The 18,129-nt window shown below is 35.7% G+C and overlaps 2 protein-coding genes across 2 annotated transcripts; one reads left to right on the forward strand and one right to left on the reverse strand.

Moving 5' to 3' along the window:
• Positions 1–727: 727 nt before the first annotated feature.
• On the forward strand, positions 728–4,820 carry LOC109208130 (probable inactive purple acid phosphatase 2). Its single transcript, XM_019371169.1, has 2 exons — positions 728–1,548; positions 3,219–4,820. The coding sequence occupies exons 1-2, from the start codon at positions 850–852 to the stop codon at positions 4,476–4,478; spliced, it is 1,959 nt and encodes a 652-aa protein (XP_019226714.1). The 5' UTR covers positions 728–849; the 3' UTR covers positions 4,479–4,820.
• A 10,404-nt stretch (positions 4,821–15,224) lies between these two features.
• On the reverse strand, positions 15,225–17,917 carry LOC109208131. The gene has a single exon (XM_019371170.1). The coding sequence runs from the start codon at positions 17,281–17,283 to the stop codon at positions 15,634–15,636; it is 1,650 nt and encodes a 549-aa protein (XP_019226715.1). The 5' UTR covers positions 17,284–17,917; the 3' UTR covers positions 15,225–15,633.
• Positions 17,918–18,129: the final 212 nt, after the last annotated feature.

The following is an 18,129-nucleotide window of genomic DNA, read 5'->3' on the forward strand; positions in this document are numbered from 1 at the left end:
TAGCACTTCCAGAGCCTTCAATTAATTTACTACTACCAGAAATTGTAGTAACATCTGCCTTACACATACTTAAATTAGAGAAATATTTCTTCTCTTTGAATATTGTATGTGTCGTACATGAATCAATTATACAAATATTTTTACAATTGAACTTTGATCCAAGTTTACCTGGAGAGATATCGACATTTGTTTGATCCATTGAATAAAGACTGTTGCACGTTTTCTAATCTTTTTTCACAATTGAAAAGTCTTCTAAGTCTTGATCAATTGTTGTTTGCTAATTCTTTTCTAAGAGGTAAGTGAAGACAACGAACACTACTGACTTACGTACACAACCTTTCAGCATAGGCGCAACTGGATATTGAAAACATAAAATATGTTTCTTAATCTTCTTGAGACGGTAGAGTCTCGTGCTGATAACGTGTTATAAAATAATAAAAGAACAAGAGCAATATTGCAGAGAAAGAGAGAGAGGGAATTCTTATTGAATTTTTGGGATGAATTATAATGGAATAGAACCCTCTATTTATAGGGAGATGGTGACTTAACCACCAAGTAATAAACCCTATAATCTCTCTAAATATGGACATTCACCATAAATAGGATTCTATTTATAACATATCTAATAATATGACCAACAGTTTTGGGTGAGAGATCAATTTCAAAGAGAATATGCATCGTTTATTCCTTAATTCTCAAGAACTGCAAATTAAAGCCAAAAGGGGAAAAAAAAAAAAAAAAAAAATTGTATTGACACGTAACTCAATTGGGCAAAAAATCCCACGAATCCCATAACTAAACACCCTTTCTAAAAATGCTGCAAATTTAACAGAAAAGCACCAAACACCAATGAATATGATCCCTTCACTCACCTTCTTCTTTCTCCTCTTCAACTTCTTTTCATTATCATTTTCTTCTTCACAAATCTCCATTTCTGTAACCCCAAAAACCTTATCAAAATCCGGCGATTTTATCACAATCCAATGGGCCGGTATTCAGTCACCTTCTAAGCTTGATTGGTTAGGAATTTACTCACCAGCCAACTCACCCCACGACGAATTTATTGGCTACCTTTTCCTTTCTTCCTCACCCGAATGGGAATCCGGGTCGGGATCCATTTCCATCCCTTTAGTCAACCTTCGATCCGGGTATCAGTTCCGGATCTTCAGATGGACCGAATCCGAGGTTGTCCCCGAGCTAGTGGATCATGACCACAACCCATTGCCTCAGACCAAGCATCTTCTTGCGGAGTCTGAGGAGATTGGGTTTGAGTCGGGTCGGGGCCCTGAGCAGGTGCATTTGGCTCTCACGGGTCGTGAGGATGAGATGCGGGTCATGTTTGTGACACCTGATGGGAAAGAGAGTTACGTGAGATATGGGCTGACCCGGAATGGGTTGGATCGGGTTGTGGGAACCCGGGTCGTGAGGTATGAGAGGGAAGATATGTGTGATGCTCCAGCTAATAGTAGCATTGGTTGGAGGGATCCTGGGTATATACATGGCGGAGTTATGGTTAATTTGGGAAAGGGAAAGAAGTATTATTATCAGGTAATTTTTTCAGTCTTTTGTTATTTGGGAAAAAATTATTTTTTTATGTTCGGATTGACATAAGTTAGTATGAGTTTAAGTTCTCTGTACGGTGTAAAAAGTATTTACACAATCATGTAATTGCATGTATCAAATGGTAAGTTACAACATGTTAAATTACACTGATAGTGTAAAAAAAATTCATTACATTTCAATGTACATAACTTAAATCCAAGCTGTATTAACTAGTTGAGATAAAATCTTATTACACCTAGTTGTAGATGCAGTAATTTACTTTTTTCAATTGAGAGAGATGGTTGAGTGAGCTAAAGCAGTGGAATGCTAATCCAGTAATCCGTTTTACCAGTTAATCGTACTGAGGGTTCGTATCTGCCTCTTTGCTTTGATGACTTGTTTATTTTTCTCAGATTTTAGAAAACCCTTCATTTCCATAAATTATTTACTAGTATTAGAATGAAATTGTTCTGAATAGAGCAAAACTCATATATACGATTCATAGTTCATACAGCTAGTTTGGGATTGATGTGGTGTCGATGGTATCTTCAGATAGATTATTTAGATTCATAGATTGTGGAGCTCTCTTCTGACCCTAAGGGCTACTTGAAAGAGGGGGGCAAAGATTCAAAAGTTTGTTAATTTAATTTCTCAAAATCCAAATTTTCCATTTTTATACTATTGGTTCTTGGGTAGGTTCAGAGGGTATTTGAGGGGAATAGGCTTTACCTTATCCAAGATACTAATGGTTCTGAAAGCGTAGAATTTGATCCTTGCTCCATCTGGTCAGATGATAAATTTCTGGGCCAGAAACCTCAAGTCTCCTTTTTTTTTTTTTTTTTTTCTGAAAGCTTCATTAGTTAATGTTGGGTTGCTACAAGACATAGACCAACCTCTCTGTTTTTGTCAATTTCTAATCCTCTTTCAATAAGATCACTTAATTTCAACACTCGTAAAAGAGGTCACTCCAGGTCCTTAATGAAAGAGTGAAAGAAGAAATTGACTTTAAACGGATGAATATTTGTTATGAGAGTACTTCTTTGCTCTAGCTTCAAACTTATTTTCTTTTTACCTTTTCTTACGAAGCAGTGTCCGTTTATACATTTCTCTAAACCTCTTCCCTGTCTTTGCTTTAGAGTTCACACTCAGAGAATTACATTGTCGGAGAGCAAGCTAATTCTCTTCTTGCATGTAACTATATATTCTGTATTTCTTTAATTTATTAGCAAATTTACTTTCTTGGTAAGAGTTGTGCTTTTACATGTAGTGGGAGGTTTGAGCAGTACACAGGCCGGTGAAGTTTTGGTTTGTGATACTGATTGTACTGACATGAGTAGAAAGGTTCAGGGGCTTTTAGTGACTGTATAATAGGGTGAGGCATGGCAGAATCATTTCCTTTGGTGATGAGCTAGTTCATGCATGTAATCTTTGTAGTGGAATACATAGAGCCCCCAGAATTAAAATTTTCATCGACTTCACAGCTATCCGCTATAGTTGAAACGTCCTCTATTTAAGGTTGTTTCGAAAGTTCTACTAATCTAAACTCCATCCATACAAATCAGCTTTTTGATCCTTAAATCACTATTAGAGGTAATTGCAATAATTTAATAGAAATCTTCCATTTCTTGAAGAATGTAAGCCACTGTTTATATCTCTAATGATGTATTACCATACAGGTCGGCAGTGATTCGGGGGGTTGGAGCACCATTTACAGTTTTGTGTCACAAAATGGAGACTCTGGTGAAACATTTGCTTTCTTGTTTGGAGACATGGGGACTGCTACACCATACTTGACATTTCTTCGTACACAGGATGAAAGTTCATCAACCATTAAGTGGATTAGCCGTGATATTGAAGCTCTTGGTGATAAGCCTGCTCTTATCTCACATATTGGAGATATCAGCTATGCAAGAGGATACTCTTGGTTGTGGGATAACTTTTTTTCTCAGGTAGAACCTCTTGCATCCAGAGTTCCGTACCATGTATGCATCGGCAACCATGAATATGACTGGCCACTTCAACCTTGGAAGCCCGACTGGTCAAGCCGTCTATATGGGACAGATGGGGGAGGTGAATGTGGTGTACCATACAGTCTTAAGTTCCATATGCCTGGAAACTCTTCAGAGCCGACTGGAATGCGTGCTCCCGCAACTCGGAATCTTTATTTTTCCTTTGATTCTGGGCCAGTTCACTTTGTCTATATGTCAACTGAAACCAATTTCCTTCCAGGTAGTAAGCAATATGATTTTTTAAAGCATGACTTGGAATCAGTTGATCGAGTAAAGACTCCTTTTGTCATCTTTCAAGGGCACCGACCAATGTACACTACAAGCAATGAAAAAAAAGATGCCCCTATAAGGGAGAGAATGCTCGTGCATTTGGAACCTCTTCTTGTGAAGAACCATGTGAATGTTGTATTGTGGGGGCATGTACATAGGTACGAGAGGTTTTGCCCTTTGAATAACTTCACCTGTGGAAGCTTGGGCTTGGATGGGGAGGAACGGAAGGCTTTTCCGATGCACGTCGTGATTGGGATGGCTGGACAGGACTGGCAGCCTATCTGGGAGCCAAGAGTGGACCACCCTACTGATCCTATTTACCCACAGCCCGTGCAATCTCTGTACCGTGGGGGTGAATTTGGATACATGAGGCTACATGCCACAAAGGAAACACTTACACTTTCTTATGTAGGAAACCATGACGGGGAGGTGCATGATACGGTGGAGATCCTAGCTTCAGGTCACGTTCTGAATGGTGGTAGCCATGATGGTCATGCGACAATGAAAGAGATGGAGTCTAACTTTTCATGGTTTGTAAAGGTTGGAAGTGTACTGGTGCTTGGAGCTTTTATGGGTTACATAGTTGGGTTCATATCTCATGCTCGGAAAAATGCTGCTGGTGAAGGCTGGAGACCAGTAAAAACTGAGGAAATATGATTACATTGTGAAATTTGGCAATACTCAAGTCTTTACAGCCATCTGCATTGTGATAAGACGTCTGCCTATTGCCACATTAATGAACTATAGTCAAGATGATGCTTCAGCTGGTCACTGTTAGTTAGAGAGAGAGAGAATGCATGGTCTAATAAATTCTGCATTCTGCACACCTACTGTAAATAGATATGAAAAATATTCTTCTTCTTAGTCTGATGGCTACTGTATGTGTTAGTAACTTGTTGCAACTTGTCTACCATCCTCACCTTTATGATGAGGATTAATTAGAAATTTAAAGCCTTGTGTTTCACGATTTTAGATGTAATTAAAGGATCTTGTAGATGATCAGTAGTGCTTGATAGAGTTGGTCTTTAGCAATTATCAAGAAATTAAAGAATACATTATTTAAGACACTATAACAAGGAAAGTTCAGATAGTGACTGATCATTGGGTTTAAGTAGAGTTTTGACCCAAATGGTCTCTTAAATTTAAGGACTGTTCTAACTTTTCACTCAGAATAAATGTCTTCCAATACTTTTAATGACCAACAGAATTCTTCTTCTCTAACATAAAATAGATTTATAAGTTGGTAAAAATGGAATACACAATCGGTGAAAATTGGCGTAATTTGCTCTCCATGTGTGGCAATCCTAATTAGTTGCTTCGATGTCAGTCTACTCTTTTACAGCCACTCTTTTCTTAACGTGTGTCTATTAGTCGATTCTTTACAGTACCAAATAAAATTTACAGTATTGCAATTAAATCGATTATAAAAGGTGATTATTCTATTCTCTATTTTAACGTGTTAGACTTGCTTTGAAGAATTATTTGCTATTGCAAGACAATTTAATGGAATAATTTAAATCTATTTGTGAACGATTTATCAGACAAGAATACTGTGGCGTGAAGTTCGGTCGCCTTACTGATTTATGTAATCATTGTTCTCTTGCTACATTAAATAAAAAAGGTTCTGTTTCGCAGCACATGTGGTAGGAAATTGGAGGGACACATATGATTTACCTAGGTTTTTTAGCGTTGGTCAGTAAGAATGACCCCTCTAAGGTCTCCACATCCATAGTAGTATACATTTTTCTGAAAAAAATTCCAACTTTTAACGATGCACTTTGACTAACTGGCCCATATCACAGGGTACTTATGATGTTTCCTTTTTTTTTTTTTTCTTTTTTAATTGAGGATGCATAAGATAGTTGAAATTGTGCTGGATGGTTTACAGCCATAGTTCAAATTTTTACTTCGTTAAGAAAAGTTTTACAAAAATAGCCCAGCATTAGAATTTTGAAGCTTTAGCATGCTTCAAATTAAAATTCTGATGGCGTGTTTTAAAAATTCTGACAATGTGCTTCAAAATTTTGCCAGCGTACATTGGAAGTCTGGTAGCATGCTTTAAAATTTTGGCGTGAGCTATTTTTCAGAATGTTTCTTATCCCGAGTGAGTGTCTATCGACTCAACATAGGCTCTTAGTGTTGGATTTGGAGATTAAGAGAAAGAGGAAGAAGAGAGAGGTGTACGACCAACCTAAGATCAAATAGGAATCCTTGACTAAAGACAAAGCTCATGAGTTGGGGGAGAAGTTGGTGGCTATGGGGCCTAGAGGAGTAGTGGCAACGTGGGTAGTATGTGGACCACGACAGCGAACTACATCAGGGAAGCTGCTAGAGAGGTGTTAAGGGCCACGAGTAGTTACTCAGGAGGTTACAAAAGGGACTGGTGGTGGAATGCAGAGGTCCAAGGGAAAGTGAAAGTCAAGAAAGCAGCATATTTGAAGATAGTGGAGAGCACAGTCGATAAGGAGAAGAGGATGAATTTGGAGTGTTCTAAGAAGGCTAAGAAAGAGGCGAAGTTAGCGGTCACGGCGGCTAAGACTGGGGCATTTGGACGCTTGTATGAGGAACTTGGAGGAAAAGGTGGTGACAAGAGACTGTACAGGTTAGCTAAGGTAAGAGAGAGGAAGGCTTGGGACCTGGATCAAGTGAGGTGCATCAAAGACAAGGAAGACAAAGTATTGGTGGAAGAGGCGTGTATTAGGCGAAGGTGGCAGACTTACTTCCATAAACTCTTGAACAATGATGGGGACAGGAACATCATGCTTGGTGAGTTGGAGAACTCGGAGAGCTAGCAGGATTTTGCGTTTTATAGATGTATTAAAGCAGGAAGTTGAGGGGGTGATGCAGAAGATGAACAGGGGAAAATCAACCGGACCGGACGAGAAATCGGTGGAATTTGAGAAAGACGTGACTTCGAGTCGCTTACTGGAAAGTTTAATGTCATTTTTAGGACGAAGAAGATGCCCGTTGAATATAGGTGGAGTTTGATGGTGCCGTTGTACAAGAATAAAGGTGATGTCCAGAATTGCAATAACTATAGGGGTATCAAGTTGCTGAGTCACACAATAAAATTTTGGGAGAGTGTGGTGGAGAGGAGGGTGAGGAGAAGTGTGTAGATTTCTGAGAATCAGTTCGGATTCATGTCGGGGCGGTCGACACAAAAGCCATCCATTTTGTGAGGAGATTGGTGGAGCAATATAGGAAAAGGAGGAAGGACTTGCATATGGTGTTCATTGATCTAGAAAAAGTCTGCGATAAAGTCTCGCGGGAGGTTCTGTGGAGATGTTTGGAGGTTAGCGGTAATCCAATAGCGTACATTATGGTGATTAGGGATATGTGCGATGGTGCTAAAATGCGGGTGAGGAATGTGGGAGGAGACTCATAACATTTTTCGGTGATGATGGGGTTACATCAGGGTTCAACTCTTAGCCCATTTTCATTTGCTCTGGCGATGCATGTGTTGATGCAACACATCCAAGGGGAGGTGTCATGGTGTATGTTATTTGTAGATGACATAGTTCTAATTGACGAGACGCGTAGCGGTTTCCACGCTAGGATGGAGGTTTCGAGACAGACTCTGGAGTCTAAAGGTTTTAAATTGAGTAGAATGAAAACTGAATATTTAGAGTGAAAGTGCAGTGATGGGACGCATGAAGCAGAAGTAGACGTGAAGCTTGATATACAAATCATCCCCAAGAGTGATAGTTTCAAATATCTTTAGGTATGTTATCCAAGGCAATGGGAAGATTGATGAGGATGTTACACATTGTACTGGAGCAGGGTAGATGAAATGGATGCTCGCATCTAGTGGTGGCAAAATGGTTAAAAAATAGAAAATCACCCATATTATCCACTAGAAAATGGGTTGGATAATGAACTTTTTAAAAACGGGTCAAATATGGATAAGAACCATATTATCCATTTAGAAAATGGATAACCAATGGGTAATAAATGGATAACCAATGGGTTCATTTGTATAGCCTCAAATTGGGGGTTCCTCAAGTTAGAGAGTCTAAGAATTCTACCAAAAGTGATCATATGCAAAAAGTCATGGATAATATGGTTGCCCATATTATCTGTCGGTTAACTCATTTTTTATCCGTATTAAATATGGGTCGGGTCGGATAATTTATCCATTTTTGGCCCGAACTATATCCGACCCGACCCGCTCGTTTGTCACTCCTACGCGCTTCTGGTGTTTTGTGTGATAAGAATATGCTACCAAGACTTAAAGGCAAGCTCTATAAAGTGGTAGTTAGACCTACTATCTTATATGGTGCAGAGTGCTGGCCAATCAAAAAATCCCATGTCCAAAAGATAAGAGTAGAAGAAATAAGGTGTTGAGATGGATGTGTGAGCAATACTAGGAAAGATAAGATTAGGAATGGGGTTATTAAGGACAATGTGGGAGTAGCCCTTGTGGAGGACAAACCGCGGGAATCGAGGCTGAGATGGTTTGGGCACGTGATGAAGAGAGATACAGACGCGCTAGTTAGGAGGTGTGAGAGGTTGATTATGGCGGGTCTGAGGAACGGTAGAGGTAGGCCTAAGAAATACTGGAGATAGGTGATTACGCAGGACATGGCGTTGCTTCAGCTTACCAAGGATATGACCCTAGGTGAGAAGGTGTTGAGATCGAGAATTAGGGTCGAAGGGTGATAGGTAGTCGAGGGTGTCTCCTAGTATTACCGGTAGTATTAGTAATATTCTTATTTCGTGTTCCTAAACCTTTTATTATATGTTGTGTCTTTCTTACCGATAGCATTAGTAATATTCTTGTATTTCTTATCTCTAGATATTTGTTAGTACACGTGAGTCTTTTTTTTTTCTTGTTATTGTTATGGTTTGTTGCTCCCTTGTCACTATTCCATGAGTCGAGGGTCTATCGAAAACAACCTCTTTACCTTCACAAGGTAGGAGTAACTGTAAGGTCTGCGTACACACGACCCTCCTCATACCCCACTTGTAGGATTATACTAGGTTTGTTGTTGTTGTTATTCTTAACTGGGTCAAAATTCAAAAAATGGCACTAAATGCAAAAAGTTATAAGAATATGATACTTTTTGGGGTGATTTTTAACTTTTGATTGTCCTATGACAGAATTTCAAGGTCAAAAGTTAAAAGTTTTGCACATGGGACAAGTAAGAGAAGACACTTGTTAAACTTGAATTTTTGCTTATGCGGCAAACAGGAATAAAAGTTCAAGACCATCTACTTTGAAAATTATTTCTCTACTTCACCCCCATTGAATGATCCTATGTGCAAATCGCCCCATATGAATTGGTAATGAATACTTGAGGGTCTTCACGAGCACAACAATACGTCAATACCTGATCTATCAGTACTTCGGAGAATTTCCTACGACACCCTAATTAAGGTGGCATTTACTTCAAATAAAAAAAAAAGAGTTTCAACAAAAGATATTCTTTTTTAGAAACTATTTTTCAACTAACATGAAGAAAGAAAAGCTTTTAAAAATTTACAATAGCTACACAAAGCATTGAAAAACTACTTTTACAAAAATATTAAAAAAAAAAAAAATCTTCTTGTGGGGTTGTTAGAAAAACAGAGAAGAATTTCTGACCTACGCATAGTAAAATATGTCTATATATGTAGTCACCTGCATTTTAATTCTTTTCTTTATGGATACTTTTTCTGTTTTGAAAATATTTCGCATCATATATCCCACATGTTTTGAGTTCTATTGCAAAGATCTCCCCATACTTAATTTCCATCAAAGTAGATAACAAATTGATAACGTATTTAAAACTTTTGATCTGTTACCGAAATTCTTCTTTTTATAATTATATTGGTAATTGTTATAAAATAATAAAAGAAGAAGAAGTGTATTACATAGAAAAGTAGAGGGAGAGAATTCTTATTGATATGAGATGATTTACAATGGAATAAAATCCTCTATTTATAGGGACAGGGTGACTTAGCCACCAAGTAATAAACCCTAGAATCTCTCTAAATATAGACATTCACCATAAATAAAATTCTATTTATAACACTCCCCCTTGAATGTCTATTCAACAGATATTGTGTTTCGTTAAAACCTTAACTAAAATAAAACCCCGTGGGAAAAAAAATTCTAAAAAAGGAAAAAGAGTACACATATCTAATGATACGCCTTTTGGTTGCCTCGTTAAAAACCTTGCAAGGAAAACCCAGTGGGACAAAACCTTGTAAGGGAAAAAGAGTACAACGCGTATTAACTCCCCCTGATGAGAGCATCAATTCACATCCTTAAGCATTTGCATTCCAATCTTGTGCACCATCTTCAAAAGATCTTTGGTAGAGATTTGATGAACAAATCAGCCATATTAACTTGAATGAATATATTGCACCTTGAAATCATCATTCTTGATAGAGATGAATTGTCTTCATATGATCTTGTTGGAATCGTCAGTTCAATATATTCACATAGAGGTGAAAACACTTGGTATCATATTATCATGCCTATAGTTATAGCAAGATACATTTGTGCACAAATTGCACTGATGAAGTGGTACTTCAAGATCAAGAATTGTATATGCTTCAAGCAACTTAAATCCTTCATGGATTGTCATATAAGTTAAGTCATATAAGCCATATAAATAGACTTTAGATTTGTATCAAGTTTTCATGTCATGCCAGACATATAAGATACATAAAGGTGATAGCACACACCATTGTCTTTATACTTTTAAGTGTTTGAACTACAGGTCCAAAACTACTTGTCATTCATATGAAACCAAATTCCACTTAAATTGTTTCGCCAGACTTAAGATCCTCATATATATTTAGCGCTATAATCAATGTCGTCGACAAATATTTTATATCAGTTTCAATATTTTTTCATAAAGACATAACATAGAGATCTCTTCATTCATATATTCAGGTACCTGAATCTTTCAAGAGATTTTATGACGTGTTATTTCATGTGATCTTCTAGATTACTTGCCTCCTTTATTATGATCATTTTGATCATTTGCTCATCTTCTTTATCAAGAAGTTTTATTTGAAACCGATTTGTCTGTATGCTATAAGCGTACCATAGACTTTGTCCTTCTAGGACTTAATATGAGCATTTGCAATGAGAATATAGTTACTTTCTTTAGGTAAGCAAATGCGTCTGGCATGCTTTGCAATATATTGCACATGAATTATCTTTTTATGAACTTCAAGTTCATATTATCTTATTCGAGGATCTATATGAACAAATGATAATTCATTCCACGTAACTTTTTCTCAACCGTTTATCATGTCTCCCCCTCATGTTAGAAAAACTAACTTGTTTCCTCAACTTTGAGAACACATCAATAATAATAAGATGGAATTATTTAGTTCCTGACCATGAACCAATTGTGAGGGGAGAAAATAATATACTTTCGTATATAACATATATCAAACTGATATAGATAACTTTGTTCTCATAAGCAATAGTTTCGCTATTAAGTGGAGGCACTCAATAAATTATTTTGCTAAACCAACTGTGATGTAAACCAACTTATCAAGATGAACTTCTTGAATAGAAAATCTGGAAATTATGCTCAAAATTAAATTATTGAGCAAGTTACCTCGCAAAATACCATGTTGCGGGTTATTAATAATCGCACATGTAACCATCTTATAGATGCATCTTATGTGGTATACATGGCAGGTGAATGAGCCCATATTCACCTTTGATATTTCCAGCATTCATGGGATTCAATCCCAATTTTAATTGGTCTATTAATTAATGAGAACAAGCAATATAAGAGAATTCGTAAAGAACTTTCTAGTTCTTTAATATTTACCCATGTGAATTCTCTATTGTTTTTGCACATAATACCTAAATTGATATGGCGAAACCAATTATGCCAACTGAATAAATTATCAATATCGATAAACTTCAAATTTACACCATGACGTGTGCAATTATCAATAAACTTCAAGTTTATTATTATATGGGTTTTTATATCAATAAACATCCACTTTAGTATGGTATTGTTTTATTTGTGTAGTACAAACTGGAGAATAAAGCGGGTAACTTTTCACATACATATTACCCCGCTACAAGTAGTGGTAATAGAAGATATTAAATCTTTCCTTTATTTATAGTCTCAGTATGACCAACCGCTTTCGCGAATACTTTAGAAACTGAATAAGTTTCTTTGAGACTTACTACAACACAATACCTTGTTGGTAATCAATTGTGTTTCTCCAAAATAGTATAATTGGCTCTTGCAGAGTTCTCAATTAATTTTGTACTACCACATATTCATCAACATCCATATGGTGAATATCTCTTTTAAAGAGAAAGTTATACCATTATGGTTATGGTCAAAATTATATGCAAGATATGTTTCTTGCATTAATGTTATTCTTTAATAATCACATTACCAAAATATTTTGGCGTATAATAGGTACGTGACCAATGACCATTCATGCCATAATAATGACATTGTTTTCTTATATCATCTCAAACCTCCTCCTAGAGGTGAGTGTGGTATATTCACTACCACTAGCACGTTCATATTCTTTGAAGAATGAATATGTATTCATAAATCAGATGTTGTCACATTCACATCATGAATGGACCATAATCATCTATATGTGCTTTATAAAGTCTCATGTCAAATTGATGACAAATATTACTTTCACATAGTGAAGGATTATTTTAAGAATCCTTATTATTCTCAGTATCACAATGATGACGATTATAATTTCGTCTATTGCCACGTCCACATCCATTGATACCTTCATAGTAATAATTTTATCTTCTTTCAGACTTATCACATACTGCTATCACATTCTCTAAAGGGAATGAGAATGGAGCAAATTCAATGGGACGGGTTTTCAATTCTTTGCCCACAATCATACATGAATTTGATCATGGCGAGGCATAGAAATTTTACCACTTTGGGTGGTTATAATTTCTTTCAAACTCCATTAGAGTTGCAAACAAAATTTATCGTCTTTGCTTGTATATAAAATCAAATTATAGAATTTCAAGAATTTAAAAGAGAAAAATAAAGTAAAATACTTACCTTAAATTCAGAATTTAATCATGAAGGAAGTTCATAGAACAATTGACAATCATTATGCTCAATCCCAAAGCTTTTACTCAATTGATTAGAGTCTCGTGCTGATAACGTGTTATGAAATAATAAAAGAAGAAGAGTATTACATAGAAAAGTAGAGGGAGAGAATTCTTATTGATATGGGATGATTTACAATGGAATAAAATCCTCTATTTATAGGGACAGGGTGACTTAGCCCTAAGTAATAAACCCTAGAATCTCTCTAAATATAGACATTCACCATAAATAAAATTCTATTTATAACAGTAATATCATAATATCCTTACTTTTGATAAACATAATGTATGTAATACGTAAAGTCGTAAAGTATCTTGGAAAATAATTATTTGTTACTTTTTGCAGTAAAGAATATTAAAAACAAAAAATAATAAAGAATGTTAATTTTTTTTTAAAACTATTACACATGAAATAGAGAGGAGGTAACTATAATATCCCCTATATTATTTCACATTAATAATGCTGAACTTTCCTTTTACCTTCTTTCTTCACATCAAAACTGGAAGTTCAAAAATGGACTTCTGTTCAAAAGAACTACTAGTTAGTGTAAAAATATTAGAGGCATTTTATTGCTAAACGTTGTCATAATTTATACTATAAATGTGTATAATAGTGTTTAAGAGGTGTTTATATACCCATATACACTATTATATAACATTATACACTATTATACAAAAACTGATTTCGTCTTCTTCCTCGATCCTCTTATGAAATCTAACTCAAACTTAGTTCAAATCTACTCCAAATCACTTCAAATTTAAGTTTTGAACTCCTCTTGATGTTTTCAATTGATGGAACAACACCAAATCCAAACAACTAACAAACTCGAAAAATCAAGATCTAAAATTTAACTCAAACCTACTCCAAATTACTTCAAATTTAAGTTTTTAACTCCTCTTGATTTTTCCATGATTGGAACAACACAAAATCCAAACACCTGAAAAAATAAAACCAATTTAAAAAAATTTAACAACATTTACGCAGAAAAAAAAAAAAGGAGGAACATAAAGTGTGAGACTGATCGGGGGGGTTATCACCAATCATGACAAACATAGAATGTTATTGGTTTGTAATGATAACTTAAAAACTCATAAGTTAAATTTTGTTATTCATGGACAATGGTTTAGAACTTTGCTTGCTTCAATTGAGAAAATGAGTATAAAAATGACCCTAACATATGAATATGGTAGTGTTGAGCTTTAATACTACAACCACAATCTCATATTCTTCTGTATTATTTTTTTGATTTTTGAATATGATTTGGTAATTGAGGCTACAATACTTGCTTAACTATATAGAGTCAACAAATGATGAACTACACATTGAAGTTTGTTTTTGATACGAAGGAGAAGAAGAAGAAGGAAAGAAAAAGAACATTTTGAAGTAGGTCTTTAATGTTGAGCTAAGAAATGAAAAAGGAATTTCAAGTTATATATAAAGTGGGTTAAACTGGATAACAAGTTAAATTATGGGCTAATTTTGGTAGCATTGTTTCTCCAATTGACATAGAAAGTAATTATTACTACAATTTAGGAGGTCCCAATCACTTTTAAATATGATATAAAGATTCTCTTGAACAAGTACTATTTTATAATGCATCATAAATCATGAAGCAATCATTTTTCCTCCATCTTAGGGGGACACTCCGGGGCGAAGGTACATAGGTCTAAGGGTGATCAACTGACCATCCTTCGTCAAAAAATTATATTGTATACATAAGTAAATAATACTCCCTCCGTTTCATATTGTTTGAGGTAGTTTGACTCGGCACGGAGTTTAAAAAAAAAAAAAAGAAGACTTTTGAAAGTTGTGGTCTTAAAAACTTAAGGGGTAAAAGGTTTGTGGGGCCATGCCATTTGTGTGGCTATAAAAGCTTCTCATTAAGGGCAAAAAAGGTAAAATGAAGAGTTTAAAGTTGAATTATTTCCAAATTTAGAAATGTGACATTTATTTTGGAACAGACTAAAAAGGAAAGTACCTCATTTAATATGAAACGGAGGGAGTAGATTTTAATGGTATACAACATATATTGAACACCCTTTATCCGGATTTTTTAAATTTATTTTAAGTTTGAACACCCTAAATGAAATTCCTGGCTTCGCCACAGAGGACATTGGACATAAGCCATTCAACATCTTAGTCCAAAGTAACTTATTTTGGAATGCAAGAAAACCATTCACCTAGGATTAGCAAATAGAAATACCAATGGAGATGCTGACTCTTTGTAAAAAAATACTGCAACTAAATGTCTGAGTCACCAATTAAAAATTACTATATGGCAAGGGTAAAATATTATTTATAAAGAAAATTTGAGCTATCCAACCCCATCAGTTGCTTTTACTCCTCAGCCAAGCTTAGATGCAAACTTCAACAAACTTACAAATCTTTTGATTCCAAATTTTGTTCAATTTAGTTGACTTTTTTCATTGAGGAGCTAAATCTTTAAGAAGACAAATCACTTATAGCAAGAAAGCTTAAAGCATGGTAACAACTAGTCTTTATAATAGAGCCAACAAAACAAAAATGGACATAAGAATGTCTCAAGCTAAAGATATGAATGAAGTTAACTAGCAAAAATTGAAGCATATTCATGGAACATGCCAGAAGTAGCATTGGTGTAAGGTTCTTACAACTGAGAAAAAACTGTAGTAGCAGCGCGTTGTCTATACAACTTAGCATTGCTTCTGTTCTGTCTATTTGAAAATCAGCTTACCAGCAAACATCGCGGATTTGTTTATTGCCAATTACTACCAAGAAGACACAAAGGCAGTCTCGCCGTTCACATCCTCAACAGGAGCAGGAAGATTAAGATCAAGTAAATCAACAACTTCTCTTTTGAATGCTGAAGAAGCTTGATATTGATTCTCCTGTGAACCAGTAAGGAAATGTGACCTTTTGTGTCCACCTAAAGCTTGTCCTGACTTAAACATCCTGTTGCAAAATGGGCATTCATGTCCTTTGAATTTCTTAGTCTTCATCTTTTTCTCACGATTATAAGAGAGATCTCGAGCATGAGCTACTGGTTTTTTGTTGCTAAATGTCTCCCTATCATCATCGGGGCTATTTTCGTTTGCTTCATATTTCGATTCGATATATGCATTGGTCTTTTTAGTGCAGGGTCTGTGTCCACCAAGAGCTTGGTAAGAGCTAAAAGTCTTCTTGCAGTTAAAGCATTCATACTTTTTCTTCTTCTGAGTATGTTTGCTTCCTTCTGCACCTTTAAAACCAAGCTTTATCTTCTTATTAAAGGACTCATTTCCTAATTCTGAGTTATAAGAACTATCCTTATTTCTCTTTCTTGATTCACACTTAGCCAAATTTGAAGTCATGCCATAGCTATTGTATTTATAGTCCTTGGTTGAACCATTCCTTATGTCTGTTATATGCTTTTTCATTCTGTTTAAGCCCTTTTCCTCGTCGATTCTAGACTCATCATACCAAACTCCGAGGCTCTTGTTAGACGTATTACGTTGGTAATTATGCTTTCTATGGAACTCATCAACAGAGGCATCTGATTCGACATTCATATACTCGTCTAAAAAGTATCCGGAATCAGAGTTCTCAGATTGAACTTCAGCATTCAGAACATTAAGTTTTAAGTTCCTGTCCGCCTTTTTCTTGCTTCGAGGTGTTCCATCTAGATTGTCAGCATATTTTAGACTATCCTTTCTTGCAATTTTCATGTCGACAGATGATGATTTCGACTCAAAAACAACAGAATTGTTGTCAGAAGACTCAACAACTGAATTGATTACACCATTCAAATTCCCAGAATCCATTGACAACATCATCAAACACTTTGCTACTTCCTCTTGATCTTGCTCATCAATCTCAGAAACAGAAGACGAAAAACTCCTATTGTTAACCAAGCAAAAAGAAGAAGACTTAGACTTATTGTACCTTTTAATTTTTGATCTGCTCCTCAGCATTATTGGCTCCTCAGCTTCAGTATCCGAGTTGCTATCCATCGCTATATTCTTGTTTTCACTAGTCCACGAGTGATCATCTTTCGAGCCCTTATCTTTGCCCGAGTGACAAGCCATATGACCACACAAAGCTTTCAGTGATTGAAAAACCTTACCACATTGCTGACAAACATTCTCTTGAGGCAAAGGGGACCTCGAATCGACAGCCCTCCAAGTTTTCTTAGGGTTATCTCTAAGGCCATAACCAGAATTTTCACCTAGTTCATACTTTGATTTATGATCTCTCTTGCTATTTTTCTTCCCAAGATTAATCCAAGATTGCACCTTTTTGTGTTTGAGTTCAACTTTTTCATCAAATTTAGCAGAATTTGCTAATACATGAGACCTCATGTGACCCCCAAATGACTTCCCACATGGATACCTCTTGTGACAAAACTTGCAAAAATACTTCAATTCTTGATCTTCTTCCATTGAGTAAAAACAAATCAAATATCAAACAAAATCAAAAACCAAGATCAAGTGAAGAGTTTTTCAAGTTAAAATCATGACAAAATGCTACATTCCATGATCTAGTAGTAAACAGCAGTTACTAGCACAAAATGTTTTAGAGCAACAGAGGAACCTAAGATCAAAAGGAAAGAGAGAAAAAATGGAAAAAGCTTTAAGAATATAGTATATATGGGGTTGGATACAGATCATTAAGTCTCTATTTGAGTATTGCACTATAGCCTATAACTATACTGCAAATAATAAAAAAGGTCACTTTTGGGAAGTAAATGATCAGACCCACAAAAAAAGGAGACTCTTTCAATTCCATATCCATGTAATCTCCCCCTCAACTCAGACATACAAATATTAAATGTACAAAATTTCAAGAATCATTTTATAAAAAAATTATTTTGAATAGATGGATCACTCCTAATGACCATAAGACCAGCATAATATTAGGGTGATTTAAAAACCAAATCACAACAGAAAACCAAAGACTCTTTCCTCTCCTCCCCACCCACCCCAACCTCTCACTCTTGTATTTCTAGGATGAGAATTCCATGCATGGAATCAAATGTGACAGAGGAGATTGAGAAAAGAGTACACATTTCTTTTTGTGGATATTGGAATTTAATTCTTATATTATGAAACCTATATAAAGAAAGACAATCCAAATGTTTGTTTAGTATGCCTTCCATTTTTCGGTGCTCCTATAGTAATGTATCCCAATCTTAAATTTCCTCCTCATTAGAAAATTCATTTCACCCTTTAACTTTACATGCTTTGTATTTGTTTTCTTGGACCTTTTCCTTCCAACCAGAGGCGGAG

The sequence above is a fragment of the Nicotiana attenuata genome, unplaced genomic scaffold (assembly GCF_001879085.1).
Source record: "Nicotiana attenuata strain UT unplaced genomic scaffold, NIATTr2, whole genome shotgun sequence".
In the NCBI taxonomy this organism is placed as follows: domain Eukaryota; kingdom Viridiplantae; phylum Streptophyta; class Magnoliopsida; order Solanales; family Solanaceae; genus Nicotiana; species Nicotiana attenuata.

Coding starts and splice junctions, on each gene's coding strand:
- LOC109208130 (XM_019371169.1), top strand. CDS start 850: ATGAATATGATCCCTTCACTCACCTTCTTCTTTCTCCTCTTCAACTTC. Junction 1,549..3,218: donor GAAAGAAGTATTATTATCAG/GTAATTTTTTCA, acceptor ATTACCATACAG/GTCGGCAGTGATTCGGGGGG.
- LOC109208131 (XM_019371170.1), bottom strand. CDS start 17,283: ATGGAAGAAGATCAAGAATTGAAGTATTTTTGCAAGTTTTGTCACAAG.